The 27644-nt window shown below is 46.3% G+C and overlaps 1 protein-coding gene across 2 annotated transcripts in view; it reads right to left on the bottom strand.

The window, feature by feature from the left end:
* Positions 1–27187, bottom strand: part of LOC110525071 (protein mono-ADP-ribosyltransferase PARP8) — a 122519-nt gene extending 95332 nt beyond the window's left edge. Inside the window, exons 1-2 of one of the 2 annotated variants that reach the window (XM_036979215.1) lie at positions 24884–27187; positions 22947–23001 (exon numbers count right to left, since the gene is read on the bottom strand). In XM_036979215.1, coding sequence (XP_036835110.1) covers positions 22947–23001; positions 24884–24974 — 146 coding nt within the window. In that variant the 5' untranslated portion in view covers positions 24975–27187. The remainder of the gene's footprint in view (positions 1–22946; positions 23002–24883) is intronic. The other variant, XM_036979216.1, reaches the window with a different exon arrangement.
* Positions 27188–27644: the final 457 nt, after the last annotated feature.

The raw sequence follows: 27644 nt of genomic DNA, 5'->3' as shown, positions 1-27644 counted from the left end.
GCATCCCGGAGTCACCTCTTCACTGTTGATGTTGAGACTGGACAGAGGAACTCTGCCTAGAAGGCCAGCATCCCGGAGTCGCCTCTTCACTGTTGACGTTGAGACTGGACAGAGGAACTCTGCCTAGAAGGCCAGCATCCCGGAGTAGCCTCTTCACTGTTGACGTTGAGACTGGACAGAGGAACTCTGCCTAGAAGGACAGCATCCCGGAGTCACCTCTTCACTGTTGATGTTGAGACTGGACAGATGAACTCTGCCTAGAAGGACAGCATCCCGGAGTCACCTCTTCACTGTTGATGTTGAGACTGGACAGAGGAACTCTGCCTAGAAGGCCAGCATCCCGGAGTAGCCTCTTCACTGTTGACGTTGAGACTGGACAGAGGAACTCTGCCTAGAAGGACAGCATCCCGGAGTCACCTCTTCACTGTTGATGTTGAGACTGGACAGATGAACTCTGCCTAGAAGGACAGCATCCCGGAGTCACCTCTTCACTGTTGATGTTGAGACTGGACAGATGAACTCTGCCTAGAAGGCCAGCATCCCGGAGTCGCCTCTTCACTGTTGACGTTGAGACTGGACAGAGGAACTCTGCCTAGAAGGACAGCATCCCAGAGTCGCCTCTTCACTGTTGACGTTGAGACTGGACAGAGGAACTCTGCCTAGAAGGACAGCATCCCGGAGTCACCTCTTCACTGTTGATGTTGAGACTGGACAGATGAACTCTGCCTAGAAGGCCAGCATCCCGGAGTCACCTCTTCACTGTTGATGTTGAGACTGGACAGATGAACTCTGCCTAGAAGGCCAGCATCCCGGAGTCGCCTCTTCACTGTTGACGTTGAGACTGGACAGTGGAACTCTGCCTAGAAGGACAGCATCCCGGAGTCACCTCTTCACTGTTGATGTTGAGACTGGACAGATGAACTCTGCCTAGAAGGACAGCATCCCGGAGTCACCTCTTCACTGTTGATGTTGAGACTGGACAGATGAACTCTGCCTAGAAGGCCAGCATCCCGGAGTCGCCTCTTCACTGTTGACGTTGAGACTGGACAGAGGAACTCTGCCTAGAAGGACAGCATCCCAGAGTCGCCTCTTCACTGTTGACGTTGAGACTGGACAGAGGAACTCTGCCTAGAAGGACAGCATCCCGGAGTCACCTCTTCACTGTTGATGTTGAGACTGGACAGATGAACTCTGCCTAGAAGGACAGCATCCCGGAGTCACCTCTTCACTGTTGATGTTGAGACTGGACAGATGAACTCTGCCTAGAAGGCCAGCATCCCGGAGTCGCCTCTTCACTGTTGACGTTGAGACTGGACAGTGGAACTCTGCCTAGAAGGACAGCATCCCGGAGTCGCCTCTTCACTGTTGACGTTGAGACTGGACAGTGGAACTCTGCCTAGAAGGACAGCATCCCGGAGTCGCCTCTTCACTGTTGATGTTGAGACTGGACAGAGGAACTCTGCCTAGAAGGACAGCATCCCGGAGTCGCCTCTTCACTGTTGATGTTGAGACTGGACAGATGAACTCGTGCCTAGAAGGCCAGCATCCCGGAGTCGCCTCTTCACTGTTGACGTTGAGACTGGACAGAGGAACTCTGCCTAGAAGGCCAGCATCCCGGAGTCGCCTCTTCACTGTTGACGTTGAGACTGGACAGATGAACTCTGCCTAGAAGGCCAGCATCCCGGAGTCGCCTCTTCACTGTTGACGTTGAGACTGGACAGAGGAACTCTGCCTAGAAGGCCAGCATCCCGGAGTCGCCTCTTCACTGTTGACGTTGAGACTGGACAGAGGAACTCTGCCTAGAAGGCCAGCATCCCGGAGTCACCTCTACACTGTTGACGTTGAGACTGGACAGAGGAACTCTGCCTAGAAGGACAGCATCCCGGAGTCGCCTCTACACTGTTGACGTTGAGACTGGACAGAGGAACTCTGCCTAGAAGGACAGCATCCCGGAGTCGCCTCTACACTGTTGACGTTGAGACTGGACAGAGGAACTCTGCCTAGAAGGACAGCATCCCAGAGTCGCCTCTTCACTGTTGACGTTGAGACTGGACAGAGGAACTCTGCCTAGAAGGACAGCATCCCGGAGTCGCCTCTACACTGTTGACGTTGAGACTGGACAGAGGAACTCTGCCTAGAAGGACAGCATCCCGGAGTCGCCTCTACACTGTTGACGTTGAGACTGGACAGAGGAACTCTGCCTAGAAGGACAGCATCCCGGAGTCGCCTCTTCACTGTTGACGTTGAGACTGGACAGAGGAACTCTGCCTAGAAGGACAGCATCCCGGAGTCGCCTCTACACTGTTGACGTTGAGACTGGACAGAGGAACTCTGCCTAGAAGGACAGCATCCCGGAGTCGCCTCTTCACTGTTGACGTTGAGACTGGACAGAGGAACTCTGCCTAGAAGGACAGCATCCCGGAGTCGCCTCTACACTGTTGACGTTGAGACTGGACAGAGGAACTCTGCCTAGAAGGCCAGCATCCCGGAGTCGCCTCTACACTGTTGACGTTGAGACTGGACAGAGGAACTCTGCCTAGAAGGCCAGCATCCCGGAGTCGCCTCTTCACTGTTGACGTTGAGACTGGACAGAGGAACTCTGCCTAGAAGGACAGCATCCCGGAGTCGCCTCTTCACTGTTGACGTTGAGACTGGACAGAGGAACTCTGCCTAGAAGGACAGCATCCCGGAGTCGCCTCTTCACTGTTGACGTTGAGACTGGACAGAGGAACTCTGCCTAGAAGGACAGCATCCCGGAGTCGCCTCTTCACTGTTGACGTTGAGACTGGACAGAGGAACTCTGCCTAGAAGGACAGCATCCAGGAGTCGCCTCTTCACTGTTGACGTTGAGACTGGACAGATGAACTCTGCCTAGAAGGCCAGCATCCCGGAGTCGCCTCTACACTGTTGACGTTGAGACTGGACAGAGGAACTCTGCCTAGAAGGACAGCATCCCGGAGTCGCCTCTTCACTGTTGACGTTGAGACTGGACAGAGGAACTCTGCCTAGAAGGACAGCATCCCGGAGTCGCCTCTTCACTGTTGACGTTGAGACTGGACAGATGAACTCTGCCTAGAAGGACAGCATCCCAGAGTCGCCTCTACACTGTTGACGTTGAAACTGGACAGAGGAACTCTGCCTAGAAGGACAGCATCCCAGAGTCGCCTCTTCACTGTTGACGTTGAGACTGGACAGAGGAACTCTGCCTAGAAGGCCAGCATCCCGGAGTCGCCTCTACACTGTTGACGTTGAGACTGGACAGAGGAACTCTGCCTAGAAGGCCAGCATCCCGGAGTCGCCTCTACACTGTTGACGTTGAGACTGGACAGAGGAACTCTGCCTAGAAGGCCAGCATCCCGGAGTCGCCTCTACACTGTTGACGTTGAGACTGGACAGAGGAACTCTGCCTAGAAGGACAGCATCCCGGAGTCGCCTCTACACTGTTGACGTTGAGACTGGACAGATGAACTCTGCCTAGAAGGACAGCATCCCAGAGTCGCCTCTTCACTGTTGACGTTGAGACTGGACAGAGGAACTCTGCCTAGAAGGCCAGCATCCCGGAGTCGCCTCTTCACTGTTGACGTTGAGACTGGACAGAGGAACTCTGCCTAGAAGGACAGCATCCCGGAGTCGCCTCTTCACTGTTGACGTTGAGACTGGACAGAGGAACTCTGCCTAGAAGGACAGCATCCCGGAGTCGCCTCTTCACTGTTGACGTTGAGACTGGACAGAGGAACTCTGCCTAGAAGGACAGCATCCCGGAGTCGCCTCTTCACTGTTGACGTTGAAACTGGTGTTTTTTGCAGCTACTATTTTATGAAGTTGCCAGTTGAGGACTTGTGAGGCGTCTGCCGGCTGTCGGCCGCTGACTCACTCCCTCTCCTAAATGTGTGCACAGAGGAGGGAGAGAAGCATTCTGGGAAGCACAAGCCTATATGACAGTTTCTCAAAATGCTACTGCGGGGGGGTGGGGGAAAAAAATACAGTTTTCAATGAACTGCTGTTGTTTTAGTTACAGAAAGGAGTGTCACAGCGTTCTGTTGAGTATATAATGTATTTCTCACCTATGAATATTGAGGTAATGGCACCACTTTACAACCGAAGAAAGGTAATAATATGGTATTGATGCGACGGCGAAGCGGAGCAGAGCCATTTATAGTGAATAGGCTTACATCAAGTAGAAGAGCAGAGCGTGCCATTTATAGTGAATAGGCTTACATCAAGTAGCAGAGCAGAGCGTGCCATTTATAGTGAATAGGCTTACATCAAGTAGCAGAGCAGAGCGTGCCATTTATAGGGAATAGGCTTACATCAAGTAGCCAGGCCTAACACTGGAAAATTTTCATTTTATTAGCCTACATTTACTGATAGATGAATCAATTAGCCTACATTTACTGATAGATGAATCAATTAGCCTACATTTACTGATAGATGAATCAATTAGCCTACACTTACTGATAGATGAATCAATTAGCCTACATTTACTCATAGATGAATCAATTAGCCTACATTTACTGATAGATGAATCAATTAGCCTACATTTACTGATAGATTAATCAATTAGCTTACATTTACTGATAGATGAATCAATTAGCTTACATTTACTGATAGATGAATCAATTAGCCTACATTTACTGATAGATGAATCAATTAGCTTACATTTACTGATAGATGAATCAATTAGCCTACATTTACTGATAGATTAATCAATTAGCTTACATTTACTGATAGATGAATCAATTAGCCTACATTTACTGAGATGAATCAATTAGCCTACATTTACTGATAGATGAATCAATTAGCCTACATTTACTGATAGATGAATCAATTAGCCTACATTTACTGATAGATGAATCAATTAGCCAACATGGTTTTGTACCAATTATATAATAATTAGAGTAATTTAGCCAGGTGTTTTGATGTCCCCTTCTTCAGGTGGTGTATAATACAGTCTATATGTCACGCCCTGACCTTAGAGATCCCGAGTCACACCTAGTCAGGGTGTGACTCGGGTGGGAAAGTCTATGTTTTCTATTTCTCTGTTTTTGGCCGAATGTGGTTCCCAATCAGAGGCAGCTGTCTATCGTTGTCTCTGATTGGGAATCATACAATAGTTGTCATTTTCATTTTGGGTTTTGTGGGATCTTGTTTTCTTGTTTAGTGTTTTTTTGGGGGGGCCTGACAGAACTGTGCGCTTTCGTTTTCGCGTTTGTTATTTTTGTTTGAGTGTTTTTGAATAAAATAATCATGAACGCTTTCCACGCTGCACTTTGGTCCACTCTTCCTACCACCAACGAGATCAGGTAACACTATAGTGCAATATGCACAAAGATGTCGGCGAATTTCTCAGAAGAGACAAAAATAAAATCTGATAATTCTGGATCCTATTTTGACAGGTTTGCACATCAAAATATCAGTCAAATCAAAATCAAATCAAATTTTTATTTGTCACATACACATGGTTAGCAGATGTTAATGCGAGTGTAGCGAAAATGCACATTCATTTCTTGGTATATATTACTTTTTTAATCATAGTTTACCACCTCAGTTTTCTTATTTGGCACTGGAAGGGAATTGTCCAGAGCTCTGCCACTAATGTAAAGTAACTCGCCATAAAAATAAATAAAAGATGGCTGTATTTGTTGTTATCAAGCAAAATAGTTACATTTATCGCGCTATAACTTTTTGTCCATATCGCCCCCCAGAGATCTAGTGCCTCCCCTAAAAACGCTTTATGTTAATTTATGTTAATTTATGTTAACTCTTTTTGTCCATATCGCCCAGCTCTAGTGCCTCCCCTAAAAACTCTTTATGTTAATTTATGTTAATTTATGTTAACTCTTTTTGTTCATATCGCCCAGCTCATAGTTTCTCTTCGAAATTCAACGTATTATGGATGAACTTCTATTTCTGACGGATTAATTCTGCGTAGTTACAGGGTTACTGCTGCCTGGTTACAGGGTTACTGCTGCCTGGTTACAGGGTTACAGCTGCCTGGTTACAGGGTTACTGCTGCCTGGTTACAGGGTTACTGCTGCCTGGTTACAGGGTTACTGCTGCCTGGTTACAGGGTTACTGCTGCCTGGTTACAGGGTTACTGCTGCCTGGTTACAGGGTTACTGCTGCCTGGTTACAGGGTTACTGCTGCCTGGTTACAGGGTTACTGCTGCCTGGTTACAGGGTTACAGCTGCCTGGTTACAGGGTTACTGCTGCCTGGTTACAGGGTTACTGCTGCCTGGTTACAGGGTTACTGCTGCCTGGTTACAGGGTTACAGCTGCCTGGTTACAGGGTTACTGCTGCCTGGTTACAGGGTTACTGCTGCCTGGTTACAGGGTTACTGCTGCCTGGTTACAGGGTTACTGCTGCCTGGTTACAGGGTTACTGCTGCCTGGTTACAGGGTTACTGCTGCCTGGTTACAGGGTTACTGCTGCCTGGTTACAGGGTTACTGCTGCCTGGTTACAGGGTTACAGCTGCCTGGTTACAGGGTTACTGCTGCCTGGTTACAGGGTTACTGCTGCCTGGTTACAGGGTTACTGCAGCCTGGTTACAGGGTTACTGCTGCCTGGTTACAGGGTTACTGCTGCCTGGTTACAGGGTTACTGCTGCCTGGTTACAGGGTTACTGCTGCCTGGTTACATGGTTACTGCTGCCTGGTTACAGGGTTACTGCTGCCTGGTTACAGGATTACTGCAGCCTGGTTACAGGGTTACTGCTGCCTGGTTACAGGGTTACTGCTGCCTGGTTACAGGGTTACTGCTGCCTGGTTACAGGGTTACTTACGTTTGCCTGGTTACAGGGTTACGTCTGCCTGGTTACAGGGTTACGTCTGCCTGGTTACAGGGTTACGTCTGCCTGGTTACAGGGTTACTGCTGCCTGGTTACAGGGTTACTGCTGCCTGGTTACAGGGTTACTGCTGCCTGGTTACAGGGTTACTGCTGCCTGGTTACAGGGTTACTGCTGCCTGGTTACAGGGTTACTGCAGCCTGGTTACAGGGTTACTGCTGCCTGGTTACAGGGTTACTGCTGCCTGGTTACAGGGTTACTGCTGCCTGGTTACAGGGTTACTTACGTCTGCCTGGTTACAGGGTTACGTCTGCCTGGTTACAGGGTTACGTCTGCCTGGTTACAGGGTTACTGCTGCCTGGTTACAGGGTTACTGCTGCCTGGTTACAGGGTTACTGCTGCCTGGTTACAGGGTTACTGCTGCCTGGTTACAGGGTTACTGCTGCCTGGTTACAGGGTGACTGCTGCCTGGTTACAGGGTTACTGCTGCATAGTTACAGGGTTACTGCTGCCTGGTTACAGGGTTACTGCTGCCTGGTTACAGGGTTACTGCTGTGTAGTTACAGGGTTACTGCTGCCTGGTTACAGGGTTACTGCTGCGTAGTTACAGGGTTACGGCTGCCTGGTTACAGGGTTACTGCTGCCTGGTTACAGGGTTACTGCTGCCTGGTTACAGGGTTACTGCTGCCTGGTTACAGGGTTACTGCTGCGTAGTTACAAGGTTACTGCTGCCTGGTTACAGGGTTACTGCTGCCTGGTTACAGGGTTACTGCTGCCTGGTTACAGGGTTACTGCTGCATAGTTACAGGGTTACTGCTGCCTGGTTACAGGGTTACTGCTGCCTGGTTACAGGGTTACTGCTGCCTGGTTACAGGGTTACTGCTGCCTGGTTACAGGGTTACTGCTGCGTAGTTACAAGGTTACTGCTGCCTGGTTACAGGGTTACTGCTGCCTGGTTACAGGGTTACTGCTGCCTGGTTACAGGGTTACTGCTGCATAGTTACATGGTTACTGCTGCCTGGTTACAGGGTTACTGCTGCCTGGTTACAGGGTTACTGCTGCCTGGTTACAGGGTTACTGCTGCCTGGTTACAGGGTTACTGCTGCCTGGTTACAGGGTTACTGCTGGTTACAGGGTTACTGCTGCCTGGTTACAGGGTTACTGCTGCCTGGTTACAGGGTTACTGCTGCGTAGTTGCAAGGTTACTGCTGCGTAGTTACAGGGTTACTGCTGCCTGATTACAGGGTTACTGCTGCCTGGTTACAGGGTTACTGCTGCCTGGTTACAGGGTTACTACTGCCTGGTTACAGGGTTACTGCTGCCTGGTTACAGGGTTACTGCTGCCTGGTTACAGGGTTACTGCTGCCTGGTTACAGGGTTACTGCAGCCTGGTTACAGGGTTACTGCTGCCTGGTTACAGGGTTACTGCTGCCTGGTTACAGGGTTACTGCTGCCTGGTTACAGGTTTACGTCTGCCTGGTTACAGGGTTACGTCTGCGTGGTTACAGGGTTACTGCTGCCTGGTTACAGGGTGACTGCTGCCTGGTTACAGGGTTACTGCTGCATAGTTACAGGGTTACTGCTGCCTGGTTACAGGGTTACTGCTGCCTGGTTACAGGGTTACTGCTGCGTAGTTACAGGGTTACTGCTGCCTGGTTACAGGGTTACTGCTGCGTAGTTACAGGGTTACGGCTGCCTGGTTACAGGGTTACTGCTGCCTGGTTACAGGGTTACTGCTGCCTGGTTACAGGGTTACTGCTGCCTGGTTACAGGGTTACTGCTGCCTGGTTACAGGGTTACTGCTGCCTGGTTACAAGGTTACCGCTGCCTGGTTCCAGGGTTACTGCTGCGTAGTTACAAGGTTACCGCTGCCTGGTTCCAGGGTTACGTCTGCCTGGTTACATGGTTAAAACAGAAACAACAGTTTCATTAATTCCAAGTGGTTGAGGTTAATGTTTGGGGATGAGCATTGTGATCTGCCGTAGCCGCAGTGGTCTGAGAAACACGCTTGGGTTATTTCTAGTGATCAGGCTGTTCATATTTTTTAAAGAAAGCCACATAAACACCCATATAATCTGGGAGAAATGAGGGAAGACTTGAAGACCATAAATGATTTTGTATAAAAAGGCTTGAAAACAATCCCGTAAATGATTGGATATACATGCTGTGCTGTTCTCTGCTGCCGTATCCTCATCTGAGCTATTTCAGAACAAGAAGCCAATCCTAACAGGGCCATTGAGGTATAGGTGGGGCAACAAATCCCATTGTTAGGGGCGGAGACCTCTGGTCATTCTATCCAGTATCTGTCGTGACTCTGTGGATCTCCTTGAGTGACAGGGGGGGGGGGGCGGGGCTTGGTGTGAGAAGCTCCATGCAGGAGGACAGGGAGAGCAGCGACTTGCAAGTAGCAAACGGATATTACATGTGCCAGAGTTGCGTATCACATTTAACAAACCAAACATTGAAATACTTCTATAGAAGGTAAAGTAAAAAAAACCAAACAAGTCTGTGCATCACTACCAGCAAATGGTAAAATATGGTGTACCGCCAAGCACTAGTGTGTGTGTAGTACTGTAGGTCTATTTCGGTACATGTGACTTCCTGGTTCTACCATAGTCTCTCTGTCTCTCTCTCTGTCAGTCTCTCTCTCTGTCAGTCTCTCTGTCTCTCTCTCTCTCTCTGTCTCTCAGTCTCTCTGTCAGTCTCTCTGTCAGTCTCTCTCTCTCTCTCAGTCTCTCTGTCTCTCTCTCTCTCTGTCTCTCTCTCTCTCTGTCTCTATCTCTCTCTGTCAGTCTCTCTCTCTGTCAGTCTCTGTCTCTCTCTCTCTCTCTCTGTCTCTCAGTCTCTCTGTCTCTCTCTCTCTCTGTCTCTCTCTCTCTCTCAGTCTCTCTGTCTCTCTCTCTCTCAGTCTCTGTCTCTCTCTCTCAGTCTCGCTCTCTCTCGCTCTCTCTCGCTCTCTCTCTCTCTCTGTCTCGCTCTCTGTCTCTCTCTCTCTCTCTGTCTCTCTCTCCGTCTCTCTCTCCCTCTATTTAAATTTAAGGGGGCTTTACTTTTAATCCGTTTGTCTGCATGTTTCTAGACATGGCATATGGGGGTGTAGTGAGCATCTTGAAAAAACAAATACTAAAAACTTGAAAAACAATCTATCATAAACACATAAAAATATATATAATGATTTATTATTGAAATATCATGGGCGACCAAAAAATAATAATATGTTGGACAATTTAAGGCCAAGTGGCAAACAATAATGCAGATACTAGGGATGGAGGTGTGACCGTGTGGGTCTGGACAGAGGAGATGTAGTCAAGGGGTCTGGACAGAGTAGATGTAGTCAAGGGGTCTGGACAGAGGAGATGTGGTCATTGTTTAGGGTACTAGGGTACTAGGGGTCTGGACAGAGGAGATGTAGTCATTGTTTAGGGTACTAGGGGTCTGGACAGAGGAGATGTAGTCTTTGTTTAGGGTACTAGGGTACTAGGGTACTAGGGGTCTGGACAGAGGAGATGTAGTCATTAAGGTGATACCCCACAATGGGGTTGTATGACTTCCTGTTTACAGACATCATTAAGGTGATACTATCATACACAACGGGGTTGTAACTTCCTGCTTACAGACATCATTAAGGTGATACTATCATACACAATGGGGTTATGTGACTTCCTGTTTACAGACATAATTAAGGTGATACTATCATACACAATGGGGTTGTATGACTTCCTGTTAACAGACATCATTAAGGTGATACTATCATACACAATTGGGTTATATGACTTCCTGTTTATAGACGTCAACATAAAAAAAAAAACTCAGATCTCTCCAAGACGTTATTACACAATTACGATTGGCTCTTGGGTCAAAAAAGCTTTCTCTCGAAAGACAATCGTATGTTTGCTTGACTGTGCTTCAAAACAAAGACACAGTCTTTACTATAAAGTCAGTTACGCTGGACTGACTGTGCTTCGAAACAGGGAACTGGCTGATTTACCACTGTGGCTAAGACTATAAATAGCTTCATGGCCTCTGTCTAGTAAGAACCATCACGAGTGCTGAGCGACTAGTGCTTTTTGATGTCGTTTCGGTTTCGGTTATTATTATTACAAAATAATCACGCTTTTTGATTTAGATCATTAAAAAACAAAACATTAACTACATTATCAAATAATGACATTATTTTTTTTTAAATTGAATTTCCAAAGGCAAAAACAGTGAACATTCAATTGCCAAAACATTTAAAATATTCCATTGTGTCTGTCAGATCCACATTGGGTCGACATCCATAGAGAAAGAGTCAATTACTATTAAATAATACATTATTTCAGTTATCAGATTATTTAGGTCTGATTTTATGACTTTATCATTCCTTAAAGTCATCATCTCATCTCTGCCCAGGCAGTAGCAGTCAACCAGACAGTTATCTCTGTTCCCCCCATACTGTACTGTCTGTTGTCATCCTATTTAGCTAGCCTGCCTAAGTATGCTGCTGTCTGACCAAATCATTTGACTAGTTCTTCAAAGTAGATAAGACCTACTTTCACGAACGGTCTCGGTCCCTCATCGTTGTGTTGTGTGTGGTCTGTGTGTACCTATCCTATGTGTTAAAGTATATCCGTCCAGAGATCTGTATATAATGACGAGATGCCCATGTCTCCTCCCTTACAATGGGAGTCGCTGTCCAAAAGGTGGGAATGCAGGGGACTTGCTTAGGTCCAGAATAAGCCCATAGAAACGCATTGTGCTTATTATGGACAGATTTTGGCTTAAGTTAAAGCTCTCGGTTCGCCTCTTCCTCTCTGACCTGCCTGAGCCGGAAATTACTGCCGCAATAGATTATGGTCATTGTAGTCAAGTATACCCATAACGTGATGCAGCCATCACTATGCTTGAAAATATGGAGAGTAGGACTCAATAATGTGTTGTATAGGATTTGCCCCAAACATAACATTTTGTATTCAGGACAAAAAGTGAATTGCTTTGCCAATTTTTTACAGTTTTACTTTAGTGCCTTGTTGCAAACAGGGTACATGTTTTGAAAAAATTTTATTCTGTACAGAATACCTTCTTTTCACTCTGTCATTTAGGTTAGTATTGTGGAGTAACTACAATGTTGTTGATCCATCCTCAGTTTTCTCCTATCACAGCCATTAAACTCTGTAACTGTTTTAAAGTCACCATTGGCCTCATAGTGAAATCTCTGAGCAGTTTCCTTCCTCTCCGGCAACTGAGTTAGGAAGGACGCCTGTATCTTTGTAGTGACTGGGTGTATTGATACACCATCCAAAGTGTAATTAATAACTTCACTTGCTCAAAGGGTATATTCAATGTCTGTTTTTATTTTATTTTGACCCATCTACCAATAGGTGCCCTTCTTTACGAGGCATTGGAAAACCTCCCTGGTCTTTGTGGTTGAATCTGTGTTTGAAATTCACTGCTCGACTGAGGGACCTTACAGATAATTGAATGTGTGGGGTACAGAGATGAGGTAGTCATTCAAAAATTATGTTAAACACTATTATTGTACACAGAGTGAGTCCATGCAACTTATTATGTGACTTGTTAAGCACATATTTACTCCCAAACATATTTAGGCTTGCCATAAGAAAGGGCTTGAATCTTTAAAGACTCAATAAATTTCAAATTTTCATTTTGTATTAATTTGTACAAATTTCGAAAAACATCATTCCACTTTGACATTATGGGGGTATTGTGTGTAGAGGCCAGTAACAACAACAAAATGTGTTAAAAGTCAAGGCCTATACCAGGCGGTGTCGGAGGAAGGCCCTAAAAATCATCAAAGACTCCAGCCACCCTAGTCATAGACAGCCACCCTAGTCATAGACAGCCACCCTAGTCATAGACAGCCACCCTAGTCATAGACAGCCACCCTAGTCATAGACAGCCACCCCAGTCATAGACAGCCACCCTAGTCATAGACAGCCACCCTAGTCATAGACAGCCACCCTAGTCATAGACAGCCACCCTAGTCATAGACAGCCACCCTAGTCATAGACAGCCACCCTAGTCATAGGCAGCCACCCTAGTCATAGACAGCCACCCTAGTCATAGACAGCCACCCTAGTCATAGACAGCCACCCTAGTCATAGACAGCCACCCTAGTCATAGACTCTCTGCTACCGTACGGTAAGCGGTATCGGAGCGCCAAGTCTAGGTCCAAGAGGCTTCTTAACAGCTTCTACCCCCTAAGCCATAAGACTCCTGAACAGATAATCAAATGGCTACCCAGACTATTTGCATTGCCCTCCCCCCCTTCCCCCACTGCTGCTACTCTCTGTTATTATCTATGCATAGTCACAAATAACTCTAAATACATGAACATATTGTCTCAACTACCTCGACACCGGTGCCCCCGCACATTGGCTCTGTACCGGTACCCCCTGTATATAGCCTCCACATTGACTCTGTACCGTAACACCCTGTACATAGCTTCCACATTGACTCTGTACCGTAACACCCTGTATATAGCCTCCACATTGACTCTGTACCGTAACACCCTGTATATAACCTCCACATTGACTCTGTACCGTAACACCCTGTATATAGCCTCCACATTGACTCTGTACCGGTTCCCCCTGTATATAGCCTCCACATTGACTCTGTACCGGTACCTCCTGTATATAGCCTCCACATTGAAGCTGTACCGGTACCCCCTGTATATAGCCTCCACATTGACTCTGTACCGGTTCCCCCTGTATATAGCCTCCACATTGACTCTGTACCGGTACCCCCTGTATATAGCCTCCACATTGACTCTGTACCGGTACCCCTGTATATAGCCTCCACATTGACTCTGTACCGGTACCCCCTGTATATAGCCTCCACATTGACTCTGTACCGGTACCCCCTGTATATAGCCTCCACATTGACTCTGTAACGGTACCCCCTGTATATAACCTCCACATTGACGCTGTAACGGTACCCCCTGTATATAGCCTCCACATTGACTCTGTACCGGTTCCCCCTGTATATAGCCTCCACATTTACTCTGTACCGGTACCCCCTGTATATAGCCTCCACATTGACTCTGTACCGGTACCCCCTGTATATAGCCTCCACATTGACTCTGTACCGGTACCCCCTGTATATAGCCTCCACATTGACTCTGTACCGGTACCCCCTGTATATAGCCTCCACATTGACTCTGTACCGGTACCCCCTGTATATAGCCTCCACATTGACTCTGTACAGGTTCCCCCTGTATATAGCCTCCACATTGACTCTGTACCGTAACACCCTGTATATAGCCTCCACATTGACTCTGTACCGTAACACCCTGTATATAACCTCCACATTGACTCTGTACCGGTACCTCCTGTATATAGCCTCCACATTGACTCTGTACCGGTTCCCCCTGTATATATAGCCTCCACATTGACTCTGTACCATAACACCCTGTATATAGCCTCCACATTGACTCTGTACCGGTTCCCCCTGTATATAGCCTCCACATTGACTGTGTACCGGTACCCCTGTATATAGCCTCCACATTGACTCTGTACCGGTACCCCCTGTATATAGCCTCCACATTGACTCTGTACCGGTTCCCCCTGTATATAGCCTCCACATTGACTCTGTACCGGTTCCCCCTGTATATAGCCTCCACATTGACTCTGTACCGGTACCCCCTGTATATAGCCTCCACATTGACTCTGTACCGGTACCCCCTGTATATAGCCTCCACATTGACTCTGTACCGGTACCCCCTGTATATAGTCTCTACATTGACTCTGTGCCGGTACCCCCTGTATATAGCCTCCACATTGACTCTGTACCGGTACCCCCTGTATATAGCCTCCACATTGACTCTGTACCGGTACCCCCTGTATATAGCCTCCACATTGACTCTGTGCCGGTACCCCCTGTATATAGCCTCCACATTGACTCTGTACCAGTACCCCCTGTATATAGCCTCCACATTGACTCTGTGCCGGTACCCCCTGTATATAGCCTCCACATTGACTCTGTACCGGTACCCCCTGTATATAGCCTCCACATTGACTCTGTACCGGTACCCCCTGTATATAGCCTCCACATTGACTCTGTACCGGTACCCCCTGTATATAGTCTCCACATTGACTCTGTACCGGTACCCCCTGTATATAGCCTCCACATTGACTCTGTACCGGTACCCCCTGTATATAGCCTCCACATTGACTCTGTACCGGTACCCCCTGTATATAGCCTCCACATTGACTCTGTACCGGTACCCCCTGTATATAGCCTCCACATTGACTGTGTACCGGTACCCCCTGTATATAGTCTCCACATTGACTCTGTACCGGTACCCCCTGTATATAGCCTCCACATTGACTCTGTACCGGTACCCCCTGTATATAGCCTCCACATTGACTCTGTATCGGTACCCCCTGTATATAGCCTCCACATTGACTCTGTACCTGTACCCCCTGTATATAGCCTCCACATTGACTCTGTATCGGTACCCCCTGTATATAGCCTCCACATTGACTCTGTACCGTAATACCCTGTATATAGCCTCCACATTGACTCTGTACCTGTACCCCCTGTATATAGCCTCCACATTGACTCTGTATCGGTACCCCCTGTATATAGCCTCCACATTGACTCTGTACCGTAATACCCTGTATATAGCCTCCACATTGACTCTGTACCGGTACCCCCTGTATATAGCCTCCACATTGACTCTGTATCGGTACCCCCTGTATAAAGTCTCCACATTGACTCTATACCGGTACCCCCTGTATATAGCCTCCACATTGACTCTGTACCGGTACCCCCTGCATATAGCCTCCACATTGACTCTGTACCGGTACCCCCTGTATATAGCCTCCACATTGACTATGTACCGGTACCCCCTGTATATAGCCTCCACATTGACTCTGTACCAGTAACCCCTGTATATAGCCTCCACATTGACTCTGTACCGGTACCCCCTGTATATAGCCTCCACATTGACTCTGTACCGGTACCCCCTGTATATAGCCTCCACATTGACTCTGTACCGGTTCCCCCTGTATATAGCCTCCACATTGACTCTGTACCGGTACCCCCTGTATATAGCCTCCACATTGACTCTGTACCGGTACCCCCTGTATATAGCCTCCAAATTGACTCTGTACCGGTACCCCCTGTATATAGCCTCCACATTGACTCTGTACCGGTACCCCCTGTATATAGCCTCCACATTGACTCTGTACCGGTACCCCCTGTATATAGCCTCCACATTGACTCTGTACCGGTACCCCCTGTATAGAGCCTCCACATTGACTCTGTACCGGTACCCCCTGTATATAGCCTCCACATTGACTCTGTACCGGTTCCCCCTGTATATAGCCTCCACATTGACTCTGTACCGGTACCCCCTGTATATTGTCTCCACATTGACTCTGTACCTGTACTCCCTGTATATAGTCTCCACATTGACTCTGTACCGGTACCCCCTGTATATAGCCTCCACATTGACTCTGTACCTGTACCCCCTGTATATAGCCTCCACATTGACTCTGTATCGGTACCCCCTGTATATAGCCTCCACATTGACTCTGTACCGTAATACCCTGTATATAGCCTCCACATTGACTCTGTACCTGTACCCCCTGTATATAGCCTCCACGTTGACTCTGTACCGGTACCCCCTGTATATAGCCTCCACATTGACTCTGTATCGGTACCCCCTGTATATAGCCTCCACATTGACTCTGTACCTGTACCCCCTGTATATAGCCTCCACATTGACTCTGTATCGGTACCCCCTGTATATAGCCTCCACATTGACTCTGTACCGTAATACCCTGTATATAGCCTCCACATTGACTCTGTACCTGTACCCCCTGTATATAGCCTCCACATTGACTCTGTGTCGGTACCCCCTGTATATAGCCTCCACATTGACTCTGTACCTGTACCCCCTGTATATAGCCTCCACATTGACTCTGTACCGTAATACCCCCTGTATATAGCCTCCACATTGACTCTGTACCGGTACCCCCTGTATATAGCCTCCACATTGACTCTGTACCGGTACCCCCTGTATATAGCCTCCACATTGACTCTGTACCGGTACCCCCTGTATATAGTCTCCACATTGACTCTGTACCGGTACCCCCTGTATATAGCCTCCACATTGACTCTGTACCGGTACCCCCTGTATATAGCCTCCACATTGACTCTGTATCGGTACCCCCTGTATATAGCCTCCACATTGACTCTGTACCTGTACCCCCTGTATATAGCCTCCACATTGACTCTGTATCGGTACCCCCTGTATATAGCCTCCACATTGACTCTGTACCGTAATACCCTGTATATAGCCTCCACATTGACTCTGTACCTGTACCCCCTGTATATAGCCTCCACATTGACTCTGTATCGGTACCCCCTGTATATAGCCTCCACATTGACTCTGTACCGTAATACCCTGTATATAGCCTCCACATTGACTCTGTACCGGTACCCCCTGTATATAGCCTCCACATTGACTCTGTATCGGTACCCCCTGTATAAAGTCTCCACATTGACTCTATACCGGTACCCCCTGTATATAGCCTCCACATTGACTCTGTACCGGTACCCCCTGCATATAGCCTCCACATTGACTCTGTACCGGTACCCCCTGTATATAGCCTCCACATTGACTATGTACCGGTACCCCCTGTATATAGCCTCCACATTGACTCTGTACCAGTAACCCCTGTATATAGCCTCCACATTGACTCTGTACCGGTACCCCCTGTATATAGCCTCCACATTGACTCTGTACCGGTACCCCCTGTATATAGCCTCCACATTGACTCTGTACCGGTTCCCCCTGTATATAGCCTCCACATTGACTCTGTACCGGTACCCCCTGTATATAGCCTCCACATTGACTCTGTACCGGTACCCCCTGTATATAGCCTCCAAATTGACTCTGTACCGGTACCCCCTGTATATAGCCTCCACATTGACTCTGTACCGGTACCCCCTGTATATAGCCTCCACATTGACTCTGTACCGGTACCCCCTGTATATAGCCTCCACATTGACTCTGTACCGGTACCCCCTGTATAGAGCCTCCACATTGACTCTGTACCGGTACCCCCTGTATATAGCCTCCACATTGACTCTGTACCGGTTCCCCCTGTATATAGCCTCCACATTGACTCTGTACCGGTACCCCCTGTATATTGTCTCCACATTGACTCTGTACCTGTACTCCCTGTATATAGTCTCCACATTGACTCTGTACCGGTACCCCCTGTATATAGCCTCCACATTGACTCTGTACCTGTACCCCCTGTATATAGCCTCCACATTGACTCTGTATCGGTACCCCCTGTATATAGCCTCCACATTGACTCTGTACCGTAATACCCTGTATATAGCCTCCACATTGACTCTGTACCTGTACCCCCTGTATATAGCCTCCACGTTGACTCTGTACCGGTACCCCCTGTATATAGCCTCCACATTGACTCTGTATCGGTACCCCCTGTATATAGCCTCCACATTGACTCTGTACCTGTACCCCCTGTATATAGCCTCCACATTGACTCTGTATCGGTACCCCCTGTATATAGCCTCCACATTGACTCTGTACCGTAATACCCTGTATATAGCCTCCACATTGACTCTGTACCTGTACCCCCTGTATATAGCCTCCACATTGACTCTGTGTCGGTACCCCCTGTATATAGCCTCCACATTGACTCTGTACCTGTACCCCCTGTATATAGCCTCCACATTGACTCTGTACCGTAATACCCCCTGTATATAGCCTCCACATTGACTCTGTACCGGTACCCCCTGTATATAGCCTCCACATTGACTCTGTATCGGTACCCCCTGTATATAGTCTCCACATTGACTCTGTACCGGTACCCCCTGTATATAGTCTCCACATTGACTCTGTACCGGTTCCCCCTGTATATAGTCTCCACATTGACTCTGTACCGGTTCCCCCTGTATATAGCCTCCACATTGACTCTGTACCGGTTCCCCCTGTATATAGCCTCCACATTGACTCCGTACCTGTACCCCCTGTATATAGCCTCCACATTGACTCTGTACCGTAATACCCTGTATATAGCCTCCACATTGACTCTGTATCGGTACCCCCTGTATATAGTCTCCACATTGACTCTGTACCGGTACCCCCTGTATATAGTCTCCACATTGACTCTGTACCGGTTCCCCCTGTATATAGTCTCCACATTGACTCTGTACCGGTTCCCCCTGTATATAGCCTCCACATTGACTCTGTACCGGTTCCCCCTGTATATAGCCTCCACATTGACTCTGTACCGGTTCCCCCTGTATATAGCCTCCACATTGACTCTGTACCGGTTCCCCCTGTATATAGCCTCCACATTGACTCTGTACCGGTACCCCCTGTATATAGCCTCCACATTGACTCTATACCGGTTCCCCCTGTATATAGCCTCCACATTGACTCTGTACCGTAATACCCTGTATATAGCCTCCACATTGACTCTATACCGGTTCCCCCTGTATATAGCCTCCACATTGACTCTGTACCGGTACCTCCTGCAATTCTGTTACTGGGTGTAAATCATACTTCACTTACTGTACTTCCAATAACTAAATGACATTTGTTATAACTCCAGGTGTGATGTCATAGCTGACACCCCATTATTCCGTCTGCTGACATCATTGAATCTTAATTCAGAGTAGATGTTTTAAGAGTTTTTGGAATACGTGGTCACATAAAAACCTGAGGGACATTTTACAGTAATTTTACAGTAAGTTTTACAGTAAGTTTGCAACTGCACAGTTCTTCCAGTAAATGTGTTTTTTTTTTTTTTAACATTCCGTGTAAATTGTTCAAAGTAGTCCTTGTGCATAGAGTTGTATGGTTTTTAAACATTGAAATTAATGTTTTTGTTTGGCGTACATTTAAATAGAAGAAATATGAGTGTCAGCGCAATTCTGTTTCCTGTGGAATTACCCAGCAAGCACCACAGGAGATGGTGGCATTCCCTTCAGTAAGCAAAACCAACACACAGACACAGAATAACACACAAACACCGGCTTCTCAGGCATCATCAATTCTGTTTCCTGTGGAATTACCCAGCAAGCACCACAGGAGATGGTGGCGTTCCCTTCGGTAAGCAAAACCAACACACAGACACAGACGCAGAATAACACACAAACACACACGGTACGCAAGTCATGAGAGGTGTACACTTACGTGATAAATCCCGAGAAGCCAGTGTTTAAAGGATATATTGGCATGGGTGTGGTTAGGCCAGAGATGGAGTTGAGGTTTGACAAACCGTGCCAATATGTCCTCCAAACACCGGCTTCTCAGGCATCATCACTTTTATACAACGGGTTACCAACATATTACAGTAATGATTCACATATTTTCATTAAAAACGTTATTTTGTAGAATATATTCATATTATTTCATCCTTCCACAATATTTTAGTCCCGACACAAATCTAGGGTCGCTACCCAAGCCGGCTGGTTGTTCGTTCTATCAGTTCTGTGCCAGTGTAACGGATGTGAAACGGCTAGCTTAGTTAGCGGTGGTGCGCGCTAAATAGCATTTCAATCGGTGACGTCACTTGCTCTGAGACCTTGAAGTAGTGGTTCCCCTTGCTCTGCAAGGGCCGCGGCTTTTGTGGAGAGATGGGTAACGATGCTTCGAGGGTGGCTGTTGTTGATGTGTGCAGAGGGTCCCTGGTTCGCACCCGGGTATGGGCGAGGGGACAGTCTAAAGTTATACTGTTACACCAGAGACGCGACCCAGTCGTTCAGTCTTTTTGTTCTGTATCTATGGACCCGACCCAGTCGTTCAGTCTTTTTGTTCTGTATCTATGGACGAGACCCAGTCGTTCAGTCTTTTTGTTCTGTATCTATGGGACGCGACCCAGTCGTTCAGTCTTTTTGATCTGTATCTATGGACCCGACCCAGTCGTTCAGTCTTTTTGTTCTGTATCTATGGACGAGACCCAGTCGTTCAGTCTTTTTGTTCTGTATCTATGGGACGCGACCCAGTCGTTCAGTCTTTTTGTTCTGTATCTATGGGACGCGACCCAGTGGTTCAGTCTTTTTGTTCTGTATCTATGGACCCGACCCAGTCCTTCAGTCTTGTTGTTCTGTATCTATGGGACGCGACCCAGTCATTCAGTCTTGTTGTTCTGTATCTATGGACGCGACCCAGTCGTTCAGTCTTTTTGTTCTGTATCTATGGGACAAGACCCAGTCGTTCAGTCTTTTTGTTCTGTATCTATGGGACGCGACCCAGTCGTTCAGTCTTTTTTGTTCTGTATCTATGGGACGCGACCCAGTCGTTCAGTCTTTTTGTTCTGTATCTATGGACGAGACCCAGTCCTTCAGTCTTTTTGTTCTGTATCTATGGGACGCGACCCAGTCATTCAGTCTTTTTGTTCTGTATCTATGGGACGAGACCCATTCGTTCATTCTAAATGATGCATTACCATTCTGGCTAGCAACATTCTTATCCCTTGCTTGCTAGCTTTTCAACTATGGCTAATTTACAGTCAAAAAGTGCAGCCAGAATAACAACAAAGTTGCTGCATTTGCATTAGTTCAAGATGTTTTCTAGTGACATTTATTTGGAAACATCCATAACAATGAGCTAATGAGGAGCGATTTCGCCTGGCGTTGAAAATGTGCTCTCTCGTCAGGACACTGTTGTTCAGAGCTAGCCAACAACACAGCAAACACAATCACTTCAAACTGAAACTGGAAAGACTGCAAACTAGCTGCATCATTTTACCTTTTTCCAATTGACATTTCTTTGTATATATCCATAAAAATGATGTCAGCTGATTCATGATTTTGACTGGCTGAGAAACGCTGCCTGCCTGTCTGTCTCGTCTCGACTCCCGACATGTTAATTACTATGGGACAGATGGAGATTGAATTTGGACATTGAAACAATGTTGTAAATGTCGGAGAGACAGACAGGAAGATTTATACAAATCTCCGCTTTTGAAAACGAAATGTTAGTCTAAAAGAAATGTGAGATAATGTCTAGATGCTTTTTACAGTGGAGATCAGGTTTATAAATTGCCTGGCTGGGCTGATGAGACAGTCAGATGGAACAGAGTAAATAGGCATTTTAACATCATACATTTAGCTGGTGGTAACATGTGGAATAGACACCGGCTGAAATGTGGTTTTAACCAATCAGGATCAGACCCACTCGCTGTATAAACACACACACACACACACACACACACACACACACACACACACACACACACACACACACACACACCAAGTTGCATGAGGTGTACACACACACCCCTAAACACACACACACACACACAGATACACCACAAACTGGGGGGACCTTGCAGAGTCCAGACAAATTGCGTTATCCCAGAAACACACACCATTCATTAGATAACCCATGTGAACCATTTCCCTGAACAACTGAACAACCAGCCCTGGGGACAACCAGTAGGCAAGCAATGGCCCAGTAAGATACTGTGTATCAATGGTACAGAATGAATGGCCCAGCAGGATACTGTGTATCAATGCTACAGAATGAATGGCCCAGTAGGATACTGTGTATCAATGGTACAGAGTAGGATACTGTGTATGAATGGTACAGAGTAGGATACTGTGTATCAATGGTACAGAATGAATGGCCCAGTAGGATACTGTGTATCAATGGTACAGAGTAGGATACTGTGTATCAATGGTACAGAATGAATGGCCCAGTAGGATACTGTGTATGAATGGTACAGAGTAGGATACTGTGTATCAATGGTACAGAATAAATGGCCCAGTAGGATACTGTGTATCAATGGTACAGAGTAGGACACAGTGTATCAATGGTACAGAGTAGGATACTGTGTATCAATGGTACAGAGTAGGATACTGTGTATCAATGGTACAGAATGATTGGCCGAGTAGAACACAGTGTATCAATGGTACAGAATAAATGGCCCAGTAGGACACCGTATATCAATGGTACATAATAAATGGCCCAGTGGGACACAGTGTATCAATGGTACCGAATAAATGGCCCAGTAGAATACAGTGTATCAATGGTACAGAATAAATGGCCCAGTAGGACACAGTGTATCATTGGTACAGAATAAATGGCCCAGTAGGATACAGTTTAATCAATGGCACAGAATGAATGAATGAGGTCAACAATCTAATAACGTTGTACTGTACCTTCTGGAGCCTTTGGAATAAGTGAAGGTGAAGGTGGCGTCAGTATATCTGAAATCTGAAATCAATAAGAGGGGAAATAGAACCAGTCAGAACAGAAATCAATAAGAGGGGAAATAGAACCGGTCAGAACGGAAATCAATAAGAGGGGAAATAGAACCAGTCAGAACAGAAATCAATAAGAGGGGAAATAGAACCGGTCAGAACGGAAATCAAGACGAGGGGAAATAGAACCAGTCAGAACAGAAATCAATAAGAGGGGAAATAGAACCGGTCAGAACGGAAATCAAGACGAGGGGAAATAGAACCGGTCAGAACGGAAATCAAGACGAGGGGAAATAGAACCGGTCAGAACGGAAATCAAGAAGAGGGGAAATAGAACCGGTCAGAACGGAAATCAAGACGAGGTGAAATAGAACCGGTCAGAACGGAAATCAAGACGAGGGGAAATAGAACCGGTCAGAACGGAAATCAAGACGAGGGGAAATAGAACCGGTCAGAATGGAAATCAAGACGAGGGGAAATAGAACCGGTCAGAACGGAAATCAAGACGAGGTGAAATAGAACCGGTCAGAACGGAAATCAAGACGAGGGGAAATAGAACCGGTCAGAACGGAAATCAATAAGAGGGGAAATAGAACCGGTCAGAACGGAAATCAATAAGAGGGGAAATAGAACCGGTCAGAACGGAAATCAAGACGAGGGGAAATAGAACCGGTCAGAACGAAAATCAAGACGAGGGGAAATAGAACCGGTCAGAACGGAAATCAAGACGAGGGGAAATAGAACCGGTCAGAACGGAAATCAAGACGAGGGGAAATAGAACCGGTCAGAACGGAAATCAAGACGAGGGGAAATAGAACCGGTCAGAACGGAAATCAAGACGAGGTGAAATAGAACCGGTCAGAACGGAAATCAAGACGAGGTGAAATAGAACCGGTCAGAACGAAAATCAAGACGAGGGGAAATAGAACCGGTCAGAACGGAAATCAAGACGAGGGGAAATAGAACCGGTCAGAACGGAAATCAAGACGAGGGGAAATAGAACCGGTCAGAACGAAAATCAAGACGAGGGGAAATAGAACCGGTCAGAACGGAAATCAAGACGAGGGGAAATAGAACCGGTCAGAACGGAAATCAAGAAGAGGGTTATTATCCACTACTACACAATGGCAAGATACAACCACAGGGAGAGAAGGAAAAAAAATCCCTTCAACAAATGCAGTTTCCATGGCAACATCAAAAGGGGTTCCACTGACTGACCAAATATGTAAAGGAGCATAAATTGTCGGACAATATCACATTTACACAACCGTTACGTTATGTCCGGTAACGTCAATAGGCAAATGGGCCAGTCGGCTGGTGTCTTCAATATTATGTCTGTCTGTCATATTCTGTAGGGATGTTTAACCAAAGCCTATTGTCATCATGACAAGAATATTAATCTATTCCTATTTCTCTTCATGTGAAATAATTATCATCATTTCAAACTATCCGTATCAAGGCCTACAAATGTTTTGCCAGACAAAAATGTAATGATAGACTATAATGGTGTCTGGGTTTTCCCAATTTAATCATCACGCACAGCTATCGAATACAATTATTTAGGCCTATGATTAGATTAATTTGTTAACGATATTGACAACTGTCAAGTCTAGAAGATGCTTATGTTATTGACGGCAGTGATGTAAAATTATAGACTATAATGGTATCTGGGTTTTCCCAATTTAATCATCAAACACAGCTATCGAATGCAATTATTTAGGCCTAATGATTAGATTAATTTGTTAATGATATTGACAACTGTCAGGTCTAGAATATGCTATTGCTATTGAAGGCAGTGGTGTAAAATGAGTGTGTTCCTCAACATACACTAGACCACATAACCTAACGGTTGGAACACACCACTACCACCACTGACTAACTACACACACACTCACCAGAGAAAAGGCAGTCTTTCTCTGCCTTGCTCCTTTGAATTACGATGTTGACGTCTTTTTGTATTCTCTCTTGTCTTGAACACATCCCCATGAAATAAACCCCACGGGAATGGCTTCTCTGTTTTAATAAGCGAGAAATAAGATCCCATCAAATGACTTGATGTATTTCCAGTGAAACTGACATTTGCAATGGAGCGTGGATGGCTGAGCAGGCTGGTTGAGACGGTTTTCGTTATATTCCAGGTGTTTTGTCGGATTCGTTTCAACTCGTACGGGATATCATCTCGGATAACAATAGATTATGATAGGCCTAATATGCAGCGGGAGCAGGAATCGGCAGTAGTTCCGCACCTCGATGGATTTCATAAAGACAGCCTGTTTTACACCGGAAGCCCCAGTCCCCACTCTTCATCACTGTGCACGGTTCAATCTTCCTAGCAATGGCGATTTCGAAAGCTACGGGATAGAAAGCTCGACCGGTCTTAAATTGAAACCAACATCGCTTGCGCGGTTTTATTATATCTAGAGATGAACAAAACAGAGGATCTTGAATAGTAAACTTTGCCAGATGCTGCCCGTGGAATCAACCGCCGACTGTTCCCGTCCGTGTACAATAAACTATGCTGATGTCAGAGCATGTCATCCACCCATCTATTTGTCAGATTGTCACGGACTGGAATGAAGTGTAAACCCATAGTGTGACTTCATCCACGAGAGAGCTATGGACAGAGAGAATAAACGATGCTATTACGAAGTGCATGTGATGCACGCCTGAATATGTCCCGTATAGCCAGCCTACCTACCCATCAACCCAAGAAACTGCTCAAAGCATCCTTACGTTTCCAACCTGGATTCGGGGAGACCTACAGTGACATAGTACATGTAAATAAGGGACACTCCTATTAGTAAAACACATTACATTTCGGTATGGTATGCGTTCATTTGTGGATGTCCATCATCCTTATGGTCTGGAATGTTTTAAATTGCAATTCATACAATACAGTATGTCACACATTTTCTGAAATGTACAATATGTTACGAATTCCAATGAACATTAGCTATATGGCTAATTCTAACATGAACTAGGTGGTTAATGTTAGCTATGCTAGGGATTAGGGCTCAGGGGTTTAAGGTTAGGGGAGGAGTTAGCTAACATGCTAAGTCGTTGCAAAGTAGCTAACAAGTAGTAAGTAGTTGTTAATTAGCTAAAAATGCTAAAGTTGTCCATGATGAGATTCAAAACACGCAACATTTAGGTTGCTAGATGTTTGCGTTATATTGCCCGCCCATCAATGTCAACATCAATGACATGTTCCACTCATTTCCAGGAATGCCTGAATAAGTACATCCATTTTGTGAGGTTTATGTGTGTTTATGTGTGTGTGTGAGAGAGATGTTTGAGAGCAGCAGTACAGAAGCCAGTAGCTGGTGGGTGAGCTGTTGACAGCATTGATGACAGAGACCAGGGGCTGAGTAGGTTTGTCATGTCCGCCCACACAACAGTCGGCCAGGCTGAAACACTAAACAATCAGTACTGTGTCCAATTCCTGCCTGCATGCCAGCACAAACCCAAAACCATTTCACCTGTTATTTACAACCTGCTAAACATTTTACAGCACAGTAGGGAGGGGAGGAGGAGAGCATGGGAGAGGAGAGGAGAGAGGAGACACGACACCACAGCTCCTCTCTACAGAACAGATGGTAGAATGTTCCCTCCACCACGTAAGCGAGTCACATCATCAAAGAAGTGTGTGTCGTGAGAGTGGATAGATAACTCTACTGCCCAGAGATAATCTACTGCCCAGAGAAAACAGAGTGGATAGATAAATCTACTGCCCAGAGAAAACAGAGTGGATAGATAAATCTACTGCCCAGAGAAAACAGAGTGGATAGATAAATCTACTGCCCAGAGATAATCTACTGCCCAGAGAAAACAGAGTGGATAGATAAATCTACTGCCCAGAGAAAACAGAGTGGATAGATAAATCAACTGCCCAGAGAAAACAGAGTGGATAGATAAATCTACTGCCCAGAGATAATCTACTGCCCAGAGAAAACAGAGTGGATAGATAAATCTACTGCCCAGAGAAAACAGAGTGGATAGATAAATCTACTGCCCAGAGAAAACAGAGTGGATAGATAAATCTACTGCCCAGAGATAATCTACTGCCCAGAGAAAACAGAGAGTGGATAGATAAATCTACTGCCCAGAGATAATCTACTGCCCAGATAAAACAGAGAGTGGATAGATAAATCTACTGCCCAGAGATAATCTATTGCCCCGAGAAAACAGAGAGTGGATAGATACATCTACTGCCCAGAGAAAACAGAGAGTGGATAGATAAATCTACTGCCCAGAGATAATTTACTTCCCAGAGATAATCTACTGGTCAGAGATTTTGTATTTAATATGGATCTGCCAAGTCAGCACTACTCTTCCTGGGGTCCAGCAAAATTAAGGCAGTTATACCATTTTAAAAACATTACAATACATTCACAGATTTCACAACACACTGTGTGCCCTCAGGCCCCAACTCCACCACCACCACCACCACATATCTATAAAATAACAAAACCCATGCGTAAGTGTGTGTATAGAATATGTATAGAAGCTCTCTGTGTACATCCAAGGGCCAGCCGTGCTGCCCTGTTCTGAGCCAATTGCAATTTTCCTAAATTCCTCTTTGTGGCACCTGACCACACGACTGAACAGTAGTCCAGGTGTGACAAAACTAGGGCCTGTAGGACCTGCCTTGTTGAT

This window comes from Oncorhynchus mykiss, chromosome 6 (genome assembly GCF_013265735.2).
Source record: "Oncorhynchus mykiss isolate Arlee chromosome 6, USDA_OmykA_1.1, whole genome shotgun sequence".
Taxonomy (NCBI): domain Eukaryota; kingdom Metazoa; phylum Chordata; class Actinopteri; order Salmoniformes; family Salmonidae; genus Oncorhynchus; species Oncorhynchus mykiss.
This window is presented reverse-complemented; position numbering and strand designations above follow the sequence as displayed.